General features: G+C 57.6%; 1 protein-coding gene across 1 annotated transcript in view; it reads right to left on the reverse strand.

The window, feature by feature from the left end:
- LOC111141500 (phosphatase and actin regulator 3) overlaps positions 1 to 20,629 on the reverse strand; it is a 203,470-nt gene that overhangs the window by 24,335 nt on the left and 158,506 nt on the right. The window contains exon 8 of the mRNA XM_022494105.1: positions 7,421 to 7,574. Within this exon, the coding sequence (XP_022349813.1) occupies positions 7,421 to 7,574 (154 nt within the window). The remainder of the gene's footprint in view (positions 1 to 7,420; positions 7,575 to 20,629) is intronic.

Below are 20,629 nucleotides of genomic sequence, written 5' to 3' on the forward strand. Positions count from 1 at the left end.
GTGGGGGGTGACACCCGAGCTGGGCCAGGGACAAGCAGAGGCAATTACTTGTGGCTGGGGAGCATGGAAGGCCCACTCCCGGCCCCCCGGGCCCTCTGCCCACCACGCCCCTCCACAGCAACGCCACGTCCTCACAGCCACGCTGGTTCAGGACTTGGTGCTTTTTAGCGGGGTTGTGGGTGTTGTGGGAGGCTCTCAGCCTGGGACATCCTGTGCTCCCGCCAGCAGGTTAACCGGTGCCTGCGGGTCCAACAGAATCGTGCTCCGAGCCACCCACTCTCTGATGCCCGTCCCCATCCCTGCCTCCCTCCTGCCCAGCCCCTCTCTCCCCACTAGACCCTGCAGCTCTATGGCTGGGTCACACGTCGCTCTCAGCATCTCAGAACGAGTCTTTCCATTCCGTCCCCCAGAACCAGACGTTCCTGTACTTAGGGCTGAGCACGCCGCACGCGTCCAGGAAAACCAGTCCTGTCTCCCTGCAGCCTCAACGTCTCCCTTCTCTCCATGTAACGTAAACCCTTGCCTTCTAGCACAGCGGCCACAGATAAACTCAGGGTGTGGGGCAGAATTTCGAAGAGTTTGTAGGGACGGCAGCAAGTGCTATGGTCAGGGTGGCATTCCGTGCCGGCTGAGGCCTGGCCCGGGTCTGGGGGCGTGGCGCGCTGGCTTGCACGGGGGTCGTACCGTGGGCCCGAGAGCGGTGTTCCCTGCTTTGATGCAGCGATGGTGCCCAGGGTCCCCAGGACCGGGGACACAGAGCCGAGTCCCAGGGCTGCTGCGGCAGAAGCAGGCGGACTCAGCCCAGCCGAGGGGACGCTAACAGGATGCACACCGAGGGGACTGCTTCACTAACAGGACACACACCGAGGGGACTGCTTCACTAACAGGACCCACACCGAGGGGACTGCTTCACTAACAGGACCCACACCGAGGGGACTGCTTCACTAACAGGACACACACCGAGGGGACTGCTTCACTAACAGGACACACCGAGGGGACTGCTTCACTAACAGGACAACACACCAGAAGCTTCAGCTGCAGTAGGTCTGTACCTCTGTACTCTGTGTGCAAGATGGGGCCGGACGCCTGGGCCTCAGGTTGGGAGGACCCGTGTCTGGGGGCAGGCTCCGGATCCTGCTGTCCGCTGCTCACTAACTGGGACGTGGGGACACCACTTTGCCTTTCTGGGCCGTTTCCTCCTCTGCAGGGCAGAGACAACAGTTCCTGCCCGGGATGTCGGCCAGGCGGAAAAGCAAATGTCTTGGTGCCCAGCGAGGTTCAACCCGGGCCAGCCTGACTCGGGTTGGGCAGGATCCGGAGCCCCACACAGCGGTGGGTCACCTGCACCAAGTCATTAACACGTGCTCTGATCGCGGATCACGGTGCCGACCTGGTCATGATGGGAAGGCCGGGTCAGGACAGCATCTCCCACAGAAGCAGCCCAGGTACCGTCGGGAACCCCCGGGAATGCCCATCTCTCAGCAGAGAGATGCTGAAGGCAGAAGCTGGGAAGACTTGGAGGGTCGACAGGTGCATCGTCTAATCCGCAGCAGCCTCGGGGCCACTGCCCACCCCCAGCAAAGCAGAATCTGCCACAGGCAGATGGGAGGGCGCGAAACCCGCCACCTCACTAGGGCTGGGCGGGATTCTGCAGTCCCTTACTACTACTTCTGTCTATAGGAACATTAAAGGGTCATATTTCAAAATTGTATTCTTTGAAAGCTCTGTTGTCATTTTAATTGGGGAGGAAAGGTTCTTTGTTGTTAGAGATTCTCGTGTCTGTGATTCCTAATGAAGCTGAGAGCTTCTCCCCTTCCCCCGTGTTTGTTCACAGCCTTGCTCCCTTCCCCGCTCCAGGCTTGCTCACATTGGGGACCTGCTGGGGTCCGGCTGTGCTCCCTGACAAGCGGCCTCACTCCCGAGGAACGACGTTGTCTAATTCAAAGTGCTTTGCCTCCTCCCGCTCTTCTTGCTTTCCTTCTCCTCCTCCCGTTTCTGGAAATGCAGCTCATGAAAATAACCCATAAAAAGGAAAACACGGTCGTGTGAAAATGAGCCTTGTCGTTTTACTTTAAAAGTAAAGATCTTGAGGGAAACTCCCAGTCTGTTGAGTGTGGGAGGGAACAGCAAAGCTGGCAGACGCGTCCGCTCCTTCGAGATGAGACACTACTGAAACCCAGCATCTGAATTCGGTGTCGCACCACGGAAACCCTTCTGACAGGATGCTAACGTGGCAAAATCTCATATTCACTGAGGGGGCTTCCATAAAAAAATATGCATCTTTACTTACTTTTTATAGTAAAATCTGGAAATGATTTTGAAATCATATATAGAAAAATCACATCCCATGGAGATAAAATAAAAACTTGAGGAAATGCAGGCAAAGGGCATAAAAGAGAAGGTCAAACGCAGACCCACACCCCAAATGATACAACAGCATTGCCACAGTAGCTGCACACTTGGCTCTGAGCATCCTGGTGGCCAAAGCAAAAAGGGAAACACGATTAACTCCAAAGTGTACATTCTCTCTTTTTTAAGGAGCCGCCACACCCAGCACAAAGCCCAACATGGGGCTTAAACTCACAACCCTGAGATCAAGACCTGAGCTGAGATCAAGAGTCGGATGCTTAACTGACTGAGCCCCCCAGGTGCCCCTAAAGTGTGCTTTCTCCTTAAGATACTAACAGGCAGCGGTCGTGGAGAGCACAGCATACTGGGATCCCGAAGCCCCAGAGAACAGTATTCCCAAGACCCTGAGGAAGAGACACAGCACATCTCAGGCAGCAGGGACACTTGGTGAAGAAGGGCCCTGTTAGAACAGAGACTCCTACTTGGGAGATCCGGAGCGGGGTCTAGGAATCTGTCTCCACCAAGCTCCCCAGAGATCCAGATACGCAGTCAGTGGTGGGCACTGGTGTGACCAGACGACCAGTTACCCGCTCACACTTCCTGCCGTGTACCCACGGGCACGTGACGGCACTGGTCTGAGCCAGCACTCATCTGAACACCAGACGGCGGACAGCGGCTTCCCCAGAGAGGCCCTGTGAGGCTTCGAGGGGAGACTACCAAGCAGCACTCCAGGAAGCTGGATAGAAGACTCCACATACATGCCCCAGCGGCCATCATGAGACGGTCCTGCAGGAGGCCCGGGGGCCTGAGCCGAATGGCTCGGGAGGAGCTGGGTTCCCACCCTGCAGGGCAGCAGGGGGAGTGGTGGAGCAACGTTTCTTCAACTGGCGAATATTTACCGACGCCTGCTGCTCTGAGGACAGCCCCCCATGCCCCGCAACGAAGCTTCAGCCCCGTCCAAAGGAAGCACTTCTTTTCCCACAATTAAAAGTCTTTTTTTTTTTCTGGTTAGCCCACAGAAAGAAAGGTTTCTCTATTTTTGAAATTTTGTGCCCACAGAACGGGGACCCTGCAAAGGACCGTCACCACTCTTGAGGCTTCAGTGGAAAGTCCCAAAGCTGGTGCTCAAGGCCAGACAAGCCCGGGATGAAGCCTGCGCCGGTCTCCATCCCCATCCCTCAAGGCGTCCGGCCTCTTCTCTCCAGTTCTGCAGATTTCAAGGTGGCCACGGCGGGTGTGGGTCGCTGTACACAACAGTAGGTTTTTTTTGTTTTTTTTTTGTTTTTTTTTTTTGTTTTTTTTTTCCTGGGAGCCTGGGTTTCCATGGAGGCTGAGTGGTGGCAGACGATCTGGATGTGGCTTTGTACAAAATGTACAAAGGCACAAGCTCAAGGATCGTTTAACTCCCGTGTTCACACGCTCAGTACCAACTCCTGAAGGACATGACTGGGCCTTCATCAGCTTCTCAGGACGCGGCCCCCGAGTGCAGAGGCCCCACGGGACAGCTAACGGAAAGTTCGTGTGTCCCTCAGGCTCCCTGTCTCCAGGTGGATCATACAGCAGCCGCAAATAAGAACACACGAGAACGATGCTGGTGCTGCCGCGTGGCCCGCAGGCTGCTCTGGCTTCCAGGAGAGCGCGGGGCGGGTGAGGGGGTGCTCACGCCGTCCTCCTGTGCAGGTGACCATGAAACAAGGGGGCCCCCAGCCAGGCACCTGCCAGCAGCAGCTCCGTTCCCCCCGAGTGCCTCCTGCCAGGAACACACTTTATGCGCTGTCCCGTCTCCATCTTACAACCAGGAGGGAGGTTCAGAGCCGACAGCGTTTGACTGAATTCCCACCGCCGTGACCGTGAGGCTGGGCTCAAGGGGCCTGTTCTGGGCATCACGAGCCCCTCCCGCCCCGCTCCACAGCGGGGGACACACTCTGCATCATCTCTGCCCCCCATCCGGACAGGGATGGGAAGGACTCTGTGCCCAGGGGCCACCTGTGTTGGCTGGGGGCCCAGACGCACCCTGATGGAAGCCAGAGGACTATGAGAATTGCAAAGCCCTGAGATGAACGAGCCCGAGCTGTCCCGGAACACTTCCCCGGGGGGCTGGGCATGGGCTCCAGGGGACACACCTGGAACCTGGGCCCCCTGTGCGAGTCACTGAACCCCTCTTCCAGGCTTAATGTTCTCATCTGTAAAATGAAGATAAGACCCCTGTTTCACCCGGCTCCTGCAAGGATGGAATGAAATGAGGGAAAGCAGGCAGGACTTAACGGCCTGGGGTCCACCCGGAGAAACGCACACACCCGGGCATCCTTCCCCCTTGAAAGCCACGCCCCTGACACAGTGGGCGGGTCCCTGACTTTGGGCGTGATTTCCAGAACACCCCTGCCATGTGGTGCGTGGGGCTGTGGGTCCCTAACCACGCTGCCTGCCCTCGCACACACATGTGCACATGGTCCTGAGGGGCGCCACACTCCCGCATCGGGGGAGGCCTCCGACGTCCCCGAGTCCCCAGACCCTGCGCGCGGAGCCGGGGACGGTGCCCGCCTCACCCCCAACAGCCCTGGGAGCGCTCCAGAGATAAAATCTTCAAGGTCTGAAAATTAAAGAAAATAAAACAAAATAGAAACTCCCAATACACTGGAGGGGGACGGGCAGATGGCGTGTTGCCATGGCAACCAGGGCTGAATTATTCAGCACGTACTCGTGCAGACCCCAGAAAGAGGCAAAACAAGACAAAGGGATCCAATTAACTGTTTTTGCCGGGAAGGAAGCAGCAGACCCTCTGGGGACCTGACTTCTCAACTGCTCCTCTGAGGAGCCCCAGAACTGGACCCGCTTTTCCGTTTTCACACCTGGCGAAGGATGCCCAAGGGGCTGCTGGGTTCTCGTCCAAGGTCGAACATCAGTTACAGCCTCAGCAAGTAATGGGGGAGGTCCAGTCCAGGGCTTGTGCTCAGGGAACCTCTGCAGGCCCTCGGGTGTGGCTCCTGGCCCCCACCCCCGCTTCCTCTCTGTACATGGTGGGGATCCCTGGACTTCTCTCACACCAGGGGTCCTCATGATAACTTTGTCCTGGGTTTGAACCACATATACATCACTATTTACTATTTTCCTTTGTTTTTAAATAAAGATTTTTATTTATTTGAGAGAGAGAACAAGCACAAGCAGCCAGGAGGGGTCGAGGGAAAGGGAGAAGCAGACTCCCTGCTGAGCAGGCAGCTGGACATGGGGCTGGATCCCAGGACCCTGAGATCATGACCTGAGCCAAAGGCAGATGCTTAGCCCACTGAGCCCCCCAGGCACCCCACTACTTTTCTCTTTAAATCAATTCACTTAATACTCTATTTTGAAAGAGAAACTTGGTTTGTGTATCAAATAGAAAACCATTATGAGATGGCAGAGCTAGAAGTCAGCTCAAAATACTTCAGTGAGGGAATAAACGTTTTACCTCTGGATAGGGAAGGATTTTTTAAACATGACACAAACGGCATGAACCCACAACGTACATTAGAGGTCAGCAAACTACATCCTGTGTCCTGCGTTTGTAAATAAAGTTTTATTGGCATGCAGATAGGCCCACACACGCCACACGGGGGGCATTAGTACTGCGAGGGTAGGGTTGTGCTGCTGCAACACTGTCGGGTCCACGAAGCCTGGAAGAGTTCCTCTCTGGCCCTTTGCAGAGAGACCTGTGGATGCCCGGAGGATACGACTGGAAACCCGACAACCTTCCTGCACCCAGGAAAGTGGAAACAAAATGAAACATGAGCCCCTAGACTGAGAAAGGAATGGAAGCCGCAATTTCCCAAGTAAACTCCTAAAATTATTAAGATGGAAAAGGCAGCAGGTTAAGTACATGAAAAGAAACCAAACAGCTGATTAACACTGAGAAAACATTCCTTCTCACTAGAAATAAGACAAAACCAAGCCTGCAAGCACACATCCCAACAAGACCAGCGGCAATGCTCGCCAAGCTGGACCAAACAGCATATGCTCTTGGCCATGGTGACAGGCTCAAGGACGAGCACGTGATCCGGACTTGTCCAGTTTAGTCCCTTCTATCCTCTGGGTCAAAGGGATTGGTTTCGGAAAGGAGCCTGGAGCTTCGGGGATTAGGGGATTTGGCGTCAAGTAAAAGAGCCAGAGAATGAAGCCACACAGAGCACAACAGAGTCAGGAAACAGAAACAGACCAACTCCTGTCAATGCCATCCAAGCACCTGGATCCAGCCATGCCTGCAGCACACACAGGTGCTATAAGCCCCACAGGGCAGAGAGTGCCTCTGTGTTGTTCGCTATGACACCCTAGCATCCTGCCCAGTGTCTGGCACATCGTATTATTCAGCAAGTAGCTGCTGAGCGTGTGACTGTAAATAGGGCTTGTGCCCCGGTGGAGAGAAAGGAGCAGTTTGCGAGGAAACGGAGGCAGAGAGAGGCTCAAGACCGCTGTTCCACCATGACCCCAGCGTGAGGGCAGGAGGCCCCATTCAGGGCACACCCGCTCTCCCTGGCTTCTCACGTGAGCCTCGCCCCCGGTGAGGAGACAGGGAATGTCCTCTATCTCGAGAACAGCAGGAAAGGAGAACATGGGGCTCCTGCTCCAGCAGCAACACCGACAGGAGAACGAAGGCCGGTCCCTCGGGCCCTGGATGCCAGCAAGGCACATCCCCCCGACTCTGTCACTGTCTCTCCCCAGTGCAACTGCCTTTTCACTCCTGCAGGTGCCTGGCCTGGCCACTAGAGACCAGAGCTTCTCCCCTAGGGGCAGAGGATGTGCTCCCTGTGGCCTGGGGACATTTGAAAACACGTGGGGACAGTTCTGATGGTCACAGGAGGGTGTCACATGTAGAGACCCAGCCTGCCACTCAGCACCCAAAGGCACATGGGACAGCTCCCCAGGACAACGCACTGACCCATGTCGAGTGCAGAAAGTGGCAAGGAGAGAAGCCACCATCAGAGCCCCGTGTGGGCGCCCTGAGACAGCGCGGCCCTGGGAGGGCAGGGCCAGGCCTCCGAGTGGCGCGGGCTGCCCGGTGGGACGCAGCCTCTACCCGAGGCGACGTGCCCCTACTCACTTGGAGAGTTTCATCTCGATCTGCTGCCGGATTTCCTGCCGCTCTTCATCAGTCCTCCTGGGGAAAATGTTCCTGTCTTCCAGTTCCTGCTGGCTCGGCCGGTTCCGCAGCTTTACCGCCAAGAGCTCCTTCTTGCATTTCCTTGGCAGTGTTCCTGAGCACCACCAGAGACGGGGAGAGAAGGGACGAGAAGACCACTGTTAGTCAAGCGCTGGCTGGTTGAGCTAGCCACCCACCCTGCTGGGAGAAGGCATCGGCATCCGTACAACTGGGGCACATCTGTCAGCGTGGGGTGCCTTCCAGCGGGAATGTGGGCAAGTCGGAGACACGGTGATGTCACCACCGTGGGCCACGTGTTCCACGGGTGGGCAAGCAGTCACACATCCCAGGCCTCCAGGGACGGTCCTGGTCTACACCTGGTACCCTGAGTGATTATTAATGGCTCCCAGCTTTCTTCTGAGTGTGGACCGTGACTTACAGTTACTTTTCACATGGCACCCCGCCCCCGTCCTCTCCCCCTCTCCCACATGGTCCACACTCCCTGCTGACCACTGCCCTCTGGCCACGCGGGTCTTCAGTCTCTAGAACGTCCCACCTCTGGGCCTCTGCAGCAGGTCTGTCCTCCACCTGTGCCCTGTTCCCCTCGACCATTCGTGGCCAGCCCTGTCCCCACAGCCAGCCTTGAACCTTCCTGCAGAGGCCCGACGAGGCTCCAACCACCAGCCCACCACAGCATTAATGCCCCAGAATCCAATCTCTTCCCTGTTGGCTACTTTATTCTGTCTCCCGCACAAGACTAAGTTCAAGGGTGGTCTTCCCTCCCCGGGCCCTAGATCCGTGCTGATGCAGCAAATTCCCAATGAAGACTGTGGAGTGAGGGCATGGGGGGCTGACACAGGGTCTCCAGGCTGAGGCTGACCTTTATTTCCACAGATGTCTAGGATCAGCTGAGTGAAATCGGGGAGCAAAGTAAGATCTCAGAGGACAGAGTGTCTAAATTAAAAGAGGTGGGGTCTGGTGGCATTCACAGATGGGAAGGACCGCTCATTAGTGGGCTAGGAGATGGACGTGTTCCGGCTCGTTGAGAACCCCCACCTGCCCTGGCGAGTAACTGGGAAGTACAAGGTGACTGGTTTTGCATCTCTACTGGGACACGGGTTTCAATCCTGGGGCTCAAACCATCATCCAACGTCACACTCCCACGGGTGGAGGCAAATGTTATCCGCCCCCCAAAAAAGGCTCCCAAAGACAGCCAGCGTCCAGTGTCCAAGATGGGAACAGAAAGCAAGAAATGAGTCTAATAACGTGACCATTTAATGGAAGTTTGGGATAAAGTAAGACACAAAAATTGGGGCTCCACTGAGGTTTGAATTTCTAATGTGAGCTTGTTTGCCATGTGTTTCATAGAGACAGAGAAAACTAATGACTGCACATGCCATTTCAGCAAGGGCTCTGGCCTGAATTTGTTTGAGTAGCTTTATAGGATCTCAGAGAGCCTGAAGGAGGCACACGGCTTTGGTTAGCCTTTACTATGTGTTCTGGGGGAAATCGAGCGCCGTGGTGGCCTTCATGAGTTAAGGGAGTCTCGAAGGTCTTGGGGACGATCCTTGAGAATGTCAAGGGTCTGGTACATGGCGAGAAGGGGCTGAGGTTTTCGGAGATCCAGGACGCGCTCAACCGTGAAACGGCCCTGGGTGCAGTTTAATCCTTTCAGCGCTTGATAGCAAAAGTCTTTTAAGCACATTGCAAATGTCTTGGGTTTCTTATTATAAACTTTAATCATATTTGTTCTTCACTGAAAAAAAGATCCCCTCATCAGAGACTTACAGATGTAAATGAGAATTCGATCTGCGCCGGGAGCGAGCAGTTCCCCCAGCCTCCCAGGCACAGCCCGTGCGCACAGCAGGGTCACCCCAAAAATTGATGGGCTCACTTGAGGTCTTCTCCAGAGTGTCAGCAGGTTACTAGGTTTTGTTTCTTAAAAGTCAAAAAAGGAAATTTCCAGATAAACATGAAACTTTTCATAAATTTGACCGGCATGTGCACCTGACGGCCAGCCCTGCCGTGACTGAGCACGCGTCCCAGGCGCACATGCCAACCCGGGTGGGTGGGGAGGCTGGAAAGCAGCGGCCGCGAGACCCTTCTGTGCAGCTTCCCTCCCCAGGTGCCCCCGGACACACCGCGCTCTGACCCAGAAGTCCCACCCCTGGAGTCTGCTCCCCAAAGCACGTGGGACGAGCACAGAAGAACACATGGAAATGTCTTCATGAGGCACCACTGATGAAAGTAAGAATCCCACACAACGGACAAATCCAGCACACCCCGTCGGAGCACAGCGCCTCGCAGCACTGGGCCGTGGGAACCGTGGCGAACGGCGGCGTGTGGCTTACTGCGTGCTAGAAAGACGCTCGCGGGATGCTTGTGGCGTTTTGTGACAGCAGCTTGTCCTAGAGTACGTACGTCGTCTGAGAAAACGTATTTGCGTATGCGTAAGTGTCTGCTTTTGCAAGCATGTATGACACTGTTCATTGGCAGAGAAACGTCGGGAACTGACCATCTTATGTACTCATTTTGCTCTTCCGTGCTGTGTTTTTATCACAAACGTAGTTCCCTTCTGTGAAAATAGAAAACTATTTAAAAAGAAAGAACAACGTTGAACGACATCAACGAAGATGGTCGAAAATTCTAAGTAAAAAGCAACAACACAACTGGCAAAAATGTTCAGCATCCACTTTTTGAAACTCTGCAAATGGAAACAGGGCACATCCATCCAAGGACACGAGGCTGAGCCTCTGGAAGGAAGTTTTTCTCTGTCCAGCACCAGACTCCCTGCCCTCTAGGCCTGGGTAGACGTGAACTCCGCGAGTCTGCATTCCCGATGCAGACCAGCCGTCAGCCGCCGGGCAGACCCTGGGGGGCGCAGGCAGGCCTGGTTCCCGGGGACCTGCCATCGTCCCACCCGTCTGCGGGCTCCCCAGGCGTCCCCATGTGCAAGGCCCACAGCGCCGGAACTGACCAGAGCTCACCCAGCCCACAGTGCCCTTCCCTGGTGCCTTTGTTGACAACTGTGTTGTCTTTCCAAGGCCAAGACTCTCCTGGGCCTTCAGACCAGTCCTGCTCAAGATGATGGAGTTCTGTATCGGCAAAAGCCAATTAAAAAAAAAAAAATCAATGTATAGGCCCCAAAATTAAGTAAATTAAAAGCTCGAGCCTGATATTACCGCATCCAGTTCAACTCCAGCAAACGCTGGGGGCGCCTTTCCGACACGGCACTGATGGGCAGGGCACGGCGGGTAGGATGGGGTGATGCTGCCGCCTCCCCCAGGTACGGGAGCGGCCCGAGGGCCACAGAGTAGCGGAACCTGGGCTCCAGCTCAGCCAGCGGGGGCAGCCTTGCACGCGTCCCCCTCACGGGCGCTCACGGATGCTCTCTGATGCCCCAGCACGTGGGGAGTCCCTGTCCCTGTCCCGGCAGCTCCCGTCACCAGCGCAGCAGAGCAAGAGACGCTGCTGGAGAACTTCAGGTCATCAGCCCCTCCCTTCTTTTGTGAAAGGCTCCCTACCGCCTCCCCACAGACCTCCACGCCAGTCTGCTGTCCTCGTCTCGATGGCCACACCACAGTCTCCTTCCCTGGTTCCTTGTCATCTCCCCACCTCTGTGCCCCGGGACTCAATCCTCAAACCCCTCTGTCCACACCTGCTTCCCACATGGCCACCTCTGTCCCCTGAGACCCTCCAGACCCCTGCTAATGGCTCGGGATTTCCCCAGGCAGCCCCAGCTTTTCTCCCACACCGCAGACTTGTTTACCCACTTCCTTCAGGATGTCCCCCTCCCCACCCAGGTCCCTACCAGTCCCTACCCGGCCTCTCAAATGTAGCCTGTCCACGCGGAGCACCTGCTCTCCCGCTGAAGCGCAGACAGGCTGAGCGACACTCAACGGATCTGCTCGGGGCAGCCAGGCTCCTGCTACGCTGTGTCCCCCACGCCCCCCGCCCCCCACCAAGGTGAGGGCCTCACTGCCGAGCCTGGTCCCGTGAGGGCGGGGAAGGCGCCAACAAGCACCTGTCATAGCCGGGAACACGGGACGCGTGCCTTCCCCAGGCGCAGGCTCACGGCACCTCCGAACCACCCGTCTGCCCGGCTCTTTCCCTTACTGCGGTCACTGTGTGAGCTGGAGACATTCTCGCTCACGGAGAAGAACACACCTGCCGGGCTCATCCACGCAGAGAGCTGCTCCTTGTTCAGTGTTTCCCGCACAACCTCAGCGCCTGCTGACTTACACGTTACACGGCGCCAGGCAGAATAAGCCTCGGAGGAAAGGGGGCATGAGGGAGACATCAGGAAAGGCTTCCTGGAGGAGGCGGCATCTGAGCGGGGACCTGAAAGCTGCCCCCCACCACACCCCGGGACCTGTGGTCCCAGAAGCTAGCTTTACTCCGTAGAAGGAATGTGCAGGGTGATGTGCCCCTGCCCCCGAAGTAATGATGTGCACTTCGGGTCTGGCCACGACGGATGACGGAGACGGGTTCTCCCACCCAAAACGAACACAAAGTCAAGCGAAAGGAAACAACGGTGAAGATGCTAGAAAGACAGTGATCCTGGCAGGGCAGGAACTAGGTGGAGCGAGCCCAACGAAACCTCGCTCCCGGCCCCCGAGGCTCTGGGCTGAGGCCCCGGGGGGAGCCTGGAACACGGCCTGAGCTGAGAAGGTGAAAGGGGGACCATGGCCCCCCGAGTCTACAGGGTGGCCCTGGGGGGCAGGGGGTCGTACAGAGGCAGAACCGAAGGCCTGGATTGTGCCCGAGGCTGGGTTTAAACCCGGGAAGAATCCCACTCAGCGCAAACTGTCTGAGCGCCTCCTCGAGGGCGGGACACGGGGAGCGAAGGACCAGGCCCGCTGCTGCCCACAGAACGCGCCTCGCCAGTGCCAAGACCTCAGTAGCCCAGAAGCGCGGGGGACGATGCGGTGCCACCAGGCCAATCCCGGGAAGGCAGAAAGGGCACAGGAACGCAGACGCGGTCAGTCCCTCGCCGAGAACCCCGTCGGGGACAAAGGACAACTTCGTCAGGAGATGGCACGAGGCCGAGTCTCTGTGAACGTGGCGAGAGGATCAAACGCACAAAGCTGACCCGACAGAGGAGAAAGGGCAAGTGTGAAGGCAGAAGCGAAGGTTTCAGCAGCCCCGTGAGCAGCCGGAAGAACAAGTGGGCACAGGCGTGTGCAAGGACGGGGCCGACACAGACCCCACCTGCCGGCAGCGGCATCGGGGTCTAGACCGTGTGTACAAAACCCCGCAGGGAGGTCGCCGGTGTTCTCCAGGGCGTGCGGCTGCTGCCAGGACGCGGCGTGCCGGCTTCTGGTCCCGTCTGCATCCAGTGGAAAGCCGTCCGGTCCTATAAAACACGCTCTGCGATCGCCGGGAGATGAAAGTGGGCACCGGGGACAGAAAGATCCCCAGAGAAGTAGCCAAATCTTTGGAAACTACATTAAAAAAAAACTTTGCAATAACCCACAGTTCCAAGAAGAAATCAGAAGGGAAATTAGAAAATATCTTGAAGTAAATAAAAATGCAACATACCCAAATGGTATTGGGGGAGACTTCACAGCACTAAATGCTTATCTTAGCCAAGAAGAAAGCCTTCAAGCCAATGACCTGAGCTTCCATCTTAGGCGACCAGAGAAAAAAAGAGCAAATTAAACCCAAGGAAGCCGAAGGGATCATAAAGATCAGAGCAGAAACCAGTGAAATCGGAAACAGAAAGAGTGAAAAAAATTGAAACCAAAAGCTGGTTCTTTGAGAAGAGCAGTGAAATTGATACAAGTCCAGGCGACGTATCAGGGGAAAGAGAAGGAGGAAGAGGGGGAAGGAAGGGGAGGCAGCGGTTGGGGGTGGGGAGGCAAGAAGTATTTCTTGTGATTCTGTGCAAACTACCAAGGCTCACTCAAGAAGAATAAAGCAACAATAGACATTCAAATCAAAGAAAAATTTAAAAAGACACACCTCATGAATACGGATAGAAAATCAGAAACAATGTAGCAAGTCAAGGCCAAGAATTTATAAAAATGACAATATGTCATGACCCACATATGGTGGGAGGCAGCGCAGTGCCGAGGGGGGAGGATTTGAAAGGCAATCCCTGTAATTCACCAAATTACCAAACCTTACGAGAAACCACAGGGTTATCTCAGTAGACCACCCCGTCCTATGGGGAGCTCCTGGCTCAGCGCTGGAAGGGCCCCCTCCAGGCGCCCCTGCCCACCCCAGTGAATTTTGGCGAGGGAGGATGAGGCTCAGGGAGACCAGGGCTGACCCAGGTCATGGCTGAGTACGGAGCCCGCCCGCTGCCTTCCGGCAAATAAACAAGGACGTTCCCTCGTTCGGCTACAAAAGCAACATGTTCTCGTGGGAGACACATTAAGCTCAAAGCAGTATGAGGAAGGAAAAGAGACCCTTTCCCGCCCACCTCTCACCTCCAGAGGAAACCACTACCATGTTGCAGGTGTACGTCCTACTTCTGCACAATTAACGCCTTGCGTGCTGTGTGGCGCTGGGATCACAGCGTACAGGGCGCACTGCCTGGAAGGTCCCGCTCACACATGTGGCTCTGGTCCAGATCAGGGTGAATCAAGCCAGCTCCTGCCCTTTGAGGGCCGCCAATGATCCCAGAGTGTGACAGTCACAGAGCCTGTCACTTGCTCATCCAGACCCCCAGGGATGGACACCCAGGTGTTCATTTCTGCTCTTTCCCCGAAGCTATAGGCACGGTCCTCCCTCCTGTCCTCCCAGCCCCGTCCCCGGGACCGGAGACTCCTGGGCCAGAGCAGCGCTGGTTTTAGCTGACAGGTGCTCCTCTCCCCCTCCGCCTGCTCCCCTAGCCCTCCTGGGTAGGAGGAGGGAATGTAAATGGGGCTGTGGTTAGTAAGAACGAACGGCTGAGAAGCTCGGCGGTTGAAGCTCAACTCGCCAAGAGACAGACTTTCCTCAATGAGTGGCACCTTGGAATTTATCCTAAGGACATAATTACAGAGATGCACAAGTCTTTGCTCCGAGGACACGCGCCCTCTCCTTGCTGACGCAACCGGGACTGGCCACCCGGCTCCCCAGGGGCTCAGGCCACACGAGCTGACGTTGGAAGGAGCAAACAGGGCTGGGTGCCGGGAGAGAGACGAGGGTGGCAGGGGTGCCCCGCTGGCCCCAGGGTCCGGCTTGGGTATGAGCCCGCGTGAAAAGGGCCCTCCGGCCTGTCTGGGCACCAGCAGTGACACGGTGGGGCCACCTTTCATGGGCTGTGACGCAGTTTTAACCATTACGTGCTTTATCCCCAGAATGCGCACTCAGTGCTCTTTCATAGTTCTTTTCTCTAAAATTCTCCATCTCTTTGTTCATCCTGACCTTGAAGACCCTGAACGTACACCCGCAGGTCTATGTGGCTTTGAGCGTGGTCTGGGCTGGGTCCCCCGCACCCCCGACCTCCTACACCCCAGCTCAGGCCTCACTCCCACAGGTGACCGGCATGGAGCCTCATGGAGCTCCACCTGCTTGGGCACAGCCCGGCATCCTGGCTCGCTCAGTCACCACGCCAACGTCCGGGGCCCCTTCACACAGCCTGTCTGTCCCTGTCCTACAGACTCCAGCTGCTTCAACAGCCCAGAAGCTACCCCCTCTCTCCCCCCTCATCCTGGTTAGGCCACCCCCCGCCCCAGGGAGGTGCCCCAGCGGAAAGCCGGACAGCCAGCGTGGAGCTCACCCCGTGTCTCCCGTCTAACAAGGGTGGTGGTCCTGCCCCTGCTGTCCAGCGCCCCCTAAACAGTGGCTCCCACACTGAGGCCAGTCTGTAGCTGGTTCTGGTGGAAGGGTGGTCACCACGGTTCTGTCCAGGCCTGAAGCAGGGCTAGACCCCTTCTAAAAGCCACAGGGGCGCTCAGAAAGGCTGCCACTAGACTCCCAGAGCCTTGGAGGCACGGACTCGCCCCTGCCCATCTCTCTCTCCCGTGCAGTATGCAAAGTGGGGTTCGCATTTCCTGAACAAAGAGAGGAATTCTGGGAAGACGGGGAAGGGGAGGTGGCAGCTGCTGGAGCCTGACTCCCTAGAATCACGGCAAGGACGTGCCGGAGAATGGAGACCCAGGAAGGAGGGCGGGTTTCCTGTTGAAAGGGCAGTGATAGCTTCAGCTTTTGGGGAGCTCGGGGGCAGTCAGAAAATCTATGGGGACACTAGCAGAGGACAGAGGGACACCTGGGGCTTCTGCGTCACAGAGCCCTGCAGCCAGGGGTAAAGGCCGGCCACTCACGGGGGGAGGCTATGGGGACAGCCTGTGTGGATGAACTGGGACAGGGTGGGAGCCAGTGAGACATCCAACAGGGGCAGGGCAGGGACAGGAACCTAGAGAGCAGGGAGCCAAGGAAGGCGGGGAGAGAGCTGGGGGGGGGGGGGCACAGACAGGGAGCGTGGAGGTCAATGAGCCACAGGGACCACGAACAGAGGAAAGGCTGCCACGGAGCCCAGTCCCTGCCACGGGGCTGCCAGGAAGGAAGTCATGTGGCTCTTGCCCATGGGACCCCCAAATCCCTGCTGTCTGCTGTCCCTGAAGCTTCTGCTCTCTGCTCCCCAGAAACCATACTGTAGAGCCACCAGCCTTTTACTTTACCCTAAACTCCGTTTTCCCAGCCGTCTTGCTCAAAAGGAGGAGGCAGGCCCAGCCCTTCATAAGAATTCTCAGCCCGACGGGGGACTCCAAAGGCAGGCATCCCGGCCGACGACCCCCCCGGGAAGAACGCGTTTCTCCGCGTGTATTTCAAACGGGAGCTGCTGCCGCGATTCCAAGCAAGTGATTCTGCGGATCCCGTGTTTCCACGTCCCCAGGGCTCTGGGCAGCCTGGCTTCAGGAAGCAGCACGGGGACCTGCCCCCCGGGGGAAGCAAGGGCGCTCGGCCCCAGCTCGCAGCTGCGCTCCCGTGGAGGGGGACGGGAGTCCGGGGGTGTCCCTGGGCCACTGCCAGCTGGCCACGCAGCCCCAGCCAGCCACGTCCTCTCTGGTCTGTCACCGGTGAGATGGGGCAATGGCCCACGTGCCATCACCTCTGTCATCGCCGAGGACCTGCTATGTGCCGGGCACGCTGCTGAGAATGGTACAGGAACAGGTGACATGAGGGGTCCGCGACCACACAAAAAAGGACACTGCGGTCAGCAGAATGAAGGCCCTCAGAGATGTCTACTTCCTGACCCCAGAACATGACTGTGGGACCATGGATTAGCCAGGGGCAGCCCATGTCATCAACGGGGTCCTTATTGCTGAGAGACGGTAGTGTGGGAGTCAGTGTCACAGGGACATGGGTAAGTCCCCACCGGCTGCTTCTGGCTTTGAAGGTGGGACCGCGAGTCCAGGGGTGCAGGCGGCATGAGAAGGGAAAGGCAGGGAAGCGAGACCCCCTAGAGCCTCAAAAGGCCCAGAACCAGCTGATGGCTTTAGTTCTGCCCAGGGTGACCCTCAGGATTGTGAGCTAATAATTTGTCTTAGAGCCACCGAGTATGGCCATCTGTTAGAGCAGCAAGAGGACTGACAAACTCCTGAAACTCTTAGGCCTGACCCGTACCCTCTGGCTTCATGCGGCTCCCTTCTGGACCCAGAGGGCCTCCGGTTCTCAAACTGTCCAAGGGAGGACACCAGATACTTCTGAGGGGAAAGGGAGGCTCTCAGAGAAGGGAGGGCCCCAAGGCCCTGCGCAGGGACAGCGGCGAGCCCAGGGCCCCTCCAGCTGCAGTGGACAAGCTCCCGCTGGGGGATGAGCAGGGGGACCAGGGGCAGGGGAAACACTCAGTCGCCTAGAAGTCTTTATCACCCTGGGAAGGACACTCAGATTCCTGAACCAAACAGCCTCTGGGACTCAGAGACCGCATGGGGTTTGATGGCCCATGGGAGTGAACAGAAAGGTCATGAGCCACTCGGGTCTCGCTGGAAGCAGGGGATGAAGAGGGAGCTTGGGAACAAGACCAAGGAGCTCTGAGGACACCCAGGTACTCATGCTCCCCTGTCTCCTCTCTGTCACCAGGCTTCACTCACCACGCATGCAGAAGGTACTCAATAAACATTCTTGAGGGACCATGTGGCCCCTGGTTGACCATGAGCCAGTCAGGACTCCCCTCATGAGCTCACAGAGCAGGGACCCCCTTCCTCTCCCACGAATTCTGAGCCAGTGGCCTCACCAACCCCGCTCCTGCCCACTGCTCCTCTCTGATTCAGCCTCCCCCTGCCCCGGGGCTACGGGTTGGTGTCCCCCCAAACTCAATGCCTGAAGCCCCACCCCGAAATGGGCCTGTACCAGGAGACGGGGCCTCTGGAGGGGATTAGAGTTGAGGCGGTAAGGGCAGGCCCCTGATCCGATCACACAGGGGTCCTGAGAGGAGCAGAAGCCGAAGTAGCCAGGCCTCCCCTTGTGCTCACGGGGGCAAGGTCACAGGGGGACGCGGTGAGAAGGTTGCTGTCTGCTAGCCAGGAAGAGGGCCCTCGGCACAGCCCGGACTCAGGCCGCCGCCAGCCTCCGGAGCCGTGAGACGAGACGCGCCTGACGTCGAAGCCGCCCTGTCTCTGGCAACCTGTAGGGGCGGCCGCGCCGGCTGGTACCCCCGGCCAGCCCTGCTCTGAGGTCCCCACCGCTCCCCGCGCCAGGCCACAGCCCTCCTTACGGCCCTCATCTCCCTGCCATTGCCCCCATCCCGCCCCAGACTGGGCACCTTCCTGATGCAGGGGGGTCAGGACCAACGGGTCATGGTTTCGATGCGCTTCCTCCCGGGGACGGAGGCACGAGCATCGGGCATCTTAGGGCGCGCAGCTGGCCTGGACACCAAGGCTTTAGGATGTAAAAATCCGCACGTTCTTGGCTTGTGCACATCCCGGGATTCCTCCCTCAATCCTGAAATCGCCTCTCGGGGGCCCTTCCTCCCCCGCCTGCAGGCGGGCGTTAGCGACACAGCGCGAGTTTGTTTGTGAATGACGGGGACCCTGAAGTGGCCGCTTTGTGTCCAGCAAGAACCACCCAGACCTAAGACTCCTCCACACAAGGCCCACCAGGTTGTCCCCAAGGTCTGCCCCAGAGCATCCTGCCTCCAGGCTGCTGTCTGCACCGCCACCTGGTGTCCGTGGGGGAAAGGGCGCGGGTTCCAGGCCCGGCTTCCCACAGAGGCCAGGGAGCAGGTGCTCGGGAGGACAGGTGAGCCCTGACTCAGGACAGGTGACTTCAGAGGACTCCTCCAAGGAGGCTTTCAATATGCCTCCTGCCGCATTTGAAATGGGGTTCTATTAACGCAGTACATTTTAGCTTTTGCTTTTCACAAACGCGGCCCCCGGGGCAGGGTCCCAGAGCCTGCAGAGAGGGACACCTCTTCCCTTGGCTCAGGTAGTGCCAGAAGTGCTCAGCCGCACCTGCCCCCACACCCACGTCCACATCTGTCCAGCCCAGAGTCCCAGGGGCCCTCACCCAGACACAGCCTCTTTGGACTCCCTGCCCGAGGCTGAAAGGCGGCTTTCTGCCGTCGGCAGAGAGCTGCTCGGATGGCCAAGTCTGCCCTGAGAGTCCCCGCCCCAGCTAGGACGGACAGTGCTTCCTGAATATACAATAAGGCATTCTTATAAGCTTTAAACAACTCTAGCTCTTACACTATCTTACACCCAGGATGAAGTGAGGACCCAGTGCCTCCGTCACCCGCTCCCCACCGTGGGCTCAGGGACACGCCGACTCCCAGGATTCTGCGGGTCAGGCTGCGGCAGGAGCTGCTAACACTTACAGAGCGGCTAGTCCATGGCCTCCCTCCGTACTCTGATTTTAGGGCGCGTTTTACGTTTGCGGTACACTCGTATGGACTCAGGTATACAAGCGACGCACAGATATCCGGGGTGTACATTTTCCTCTGCTACAGGGGTGCACCATCGGAAACCGTATGAACGTCCCTCCATATCGGTGGTGCTAAATCCGGTCGCACTCCTGCTGACAGTCACTTGGGTAAAGCCTCGCCCCCCACCACCTGCGGGACCCACCACAGGGGGTCAGTCTCGGGTCCACATATCACCTGGATTCACAAGAGCATCATGGACCCAAGGTCTCCCTCAACTGCTCGGCACACAGGGCAGCCCAGGAGTTCAACGGCAAGTCCCAGAAGCAGCTCAATTGGCTCCCCAGAACCAGCCCCGTGCCAGGGGATGTGGCTCAGGTGGGAGGATCTGCACGGCTGGGAGCCCCCAGAGAGCTGCTCAGGGGTTCAAAGACCCTCAACTTAACCCTTTGTTCCATGGACAAAGAGCTCCCTATCCACACGTGCCGGGCCCCAGGCAGCCCAGGCCAGCTTCCTCCGTGCACCCACCGCTGCCCCCTTCCTGAGACTTCAGCCACCCAGCACACTCTCCATTCTGCAGTGAAGGGAGCCTCCTCTGCCCTCCCCGTGACATTTGCCCACGACCCACCCCGCTCCCAGCCCGTGTGCCCCCCGCTCTTATCACCTGCTCCATGAAACACTGAGTCCTCAAGGCAGGACGGGGGGCCTTCCCGAAAGTGGAACGATAAAAGTAAGATGGGCTCGTTCCAAAAGGCCCAGCAGCACAGACAGGCGGCAACCTGAACAACCATCTTAAACGGCTTCGGTCCCTTCTGTCCCGGCTGGTTGGAAGGTTTCCTCCTCTCCCTGCCCCTCCCATACCCAGGATCAGATGCTCAAAGGCTCGGTGGGAAATGGGTGCTTCCTTCTCTGCCTTGAGGGGGGTGTCAGCACAGCCCCCACGGTGCTTTCCCATCGAGGGTGAAGTGCCAAAGACACCTTCCTATCAGCCTGGCCGTTATTTCCAGGCCTTCCTCCTTGGGACACATTCACAACGTTGCCTGAAATAGGGAACAGACAGGCCAGAAGTGGTGTCCCATGACCAGGAGCAACGATCTAGATGTACCCAGAATCCTCTCCGTCTCTTGCACACACACACACACTCGCCCTCTCTGTGTGGCCTCCGGGCCTGCGGGAGGTGCTCTTTCCCCGTCTGCACTCAGCCAGGCGGCTGCTCCTGCCCTCGCTCCCCAGCCCTCTCTAGGACCACCTGCAAGTCTGGCGGACCTCCTGGGGGAGGCGCTGCCTTCACACCAGGCACTTCCCTCCCCCGCATGCCAGCCCTGTATACAGGCAAACAACTGTCTCCTAAGCAGATGTGACAAGAAACAGTAGAAACT

This window comes from Enhydra lutris, unplaced genomic scaffold (genome assembly GCF_002288905.1).
Source record: "Enhydra lutris kenyoni isolate GAN:26980312 unplaced genomic scaffold, ASM228890v2 scaffoldscaffold6, whole genome shotgun sequence".
NCBI lineage: Eukaryota > Metazoa > Chordata > Mammalia > Carnivora > Mustelidae > Enhydra > Enhydra lutris.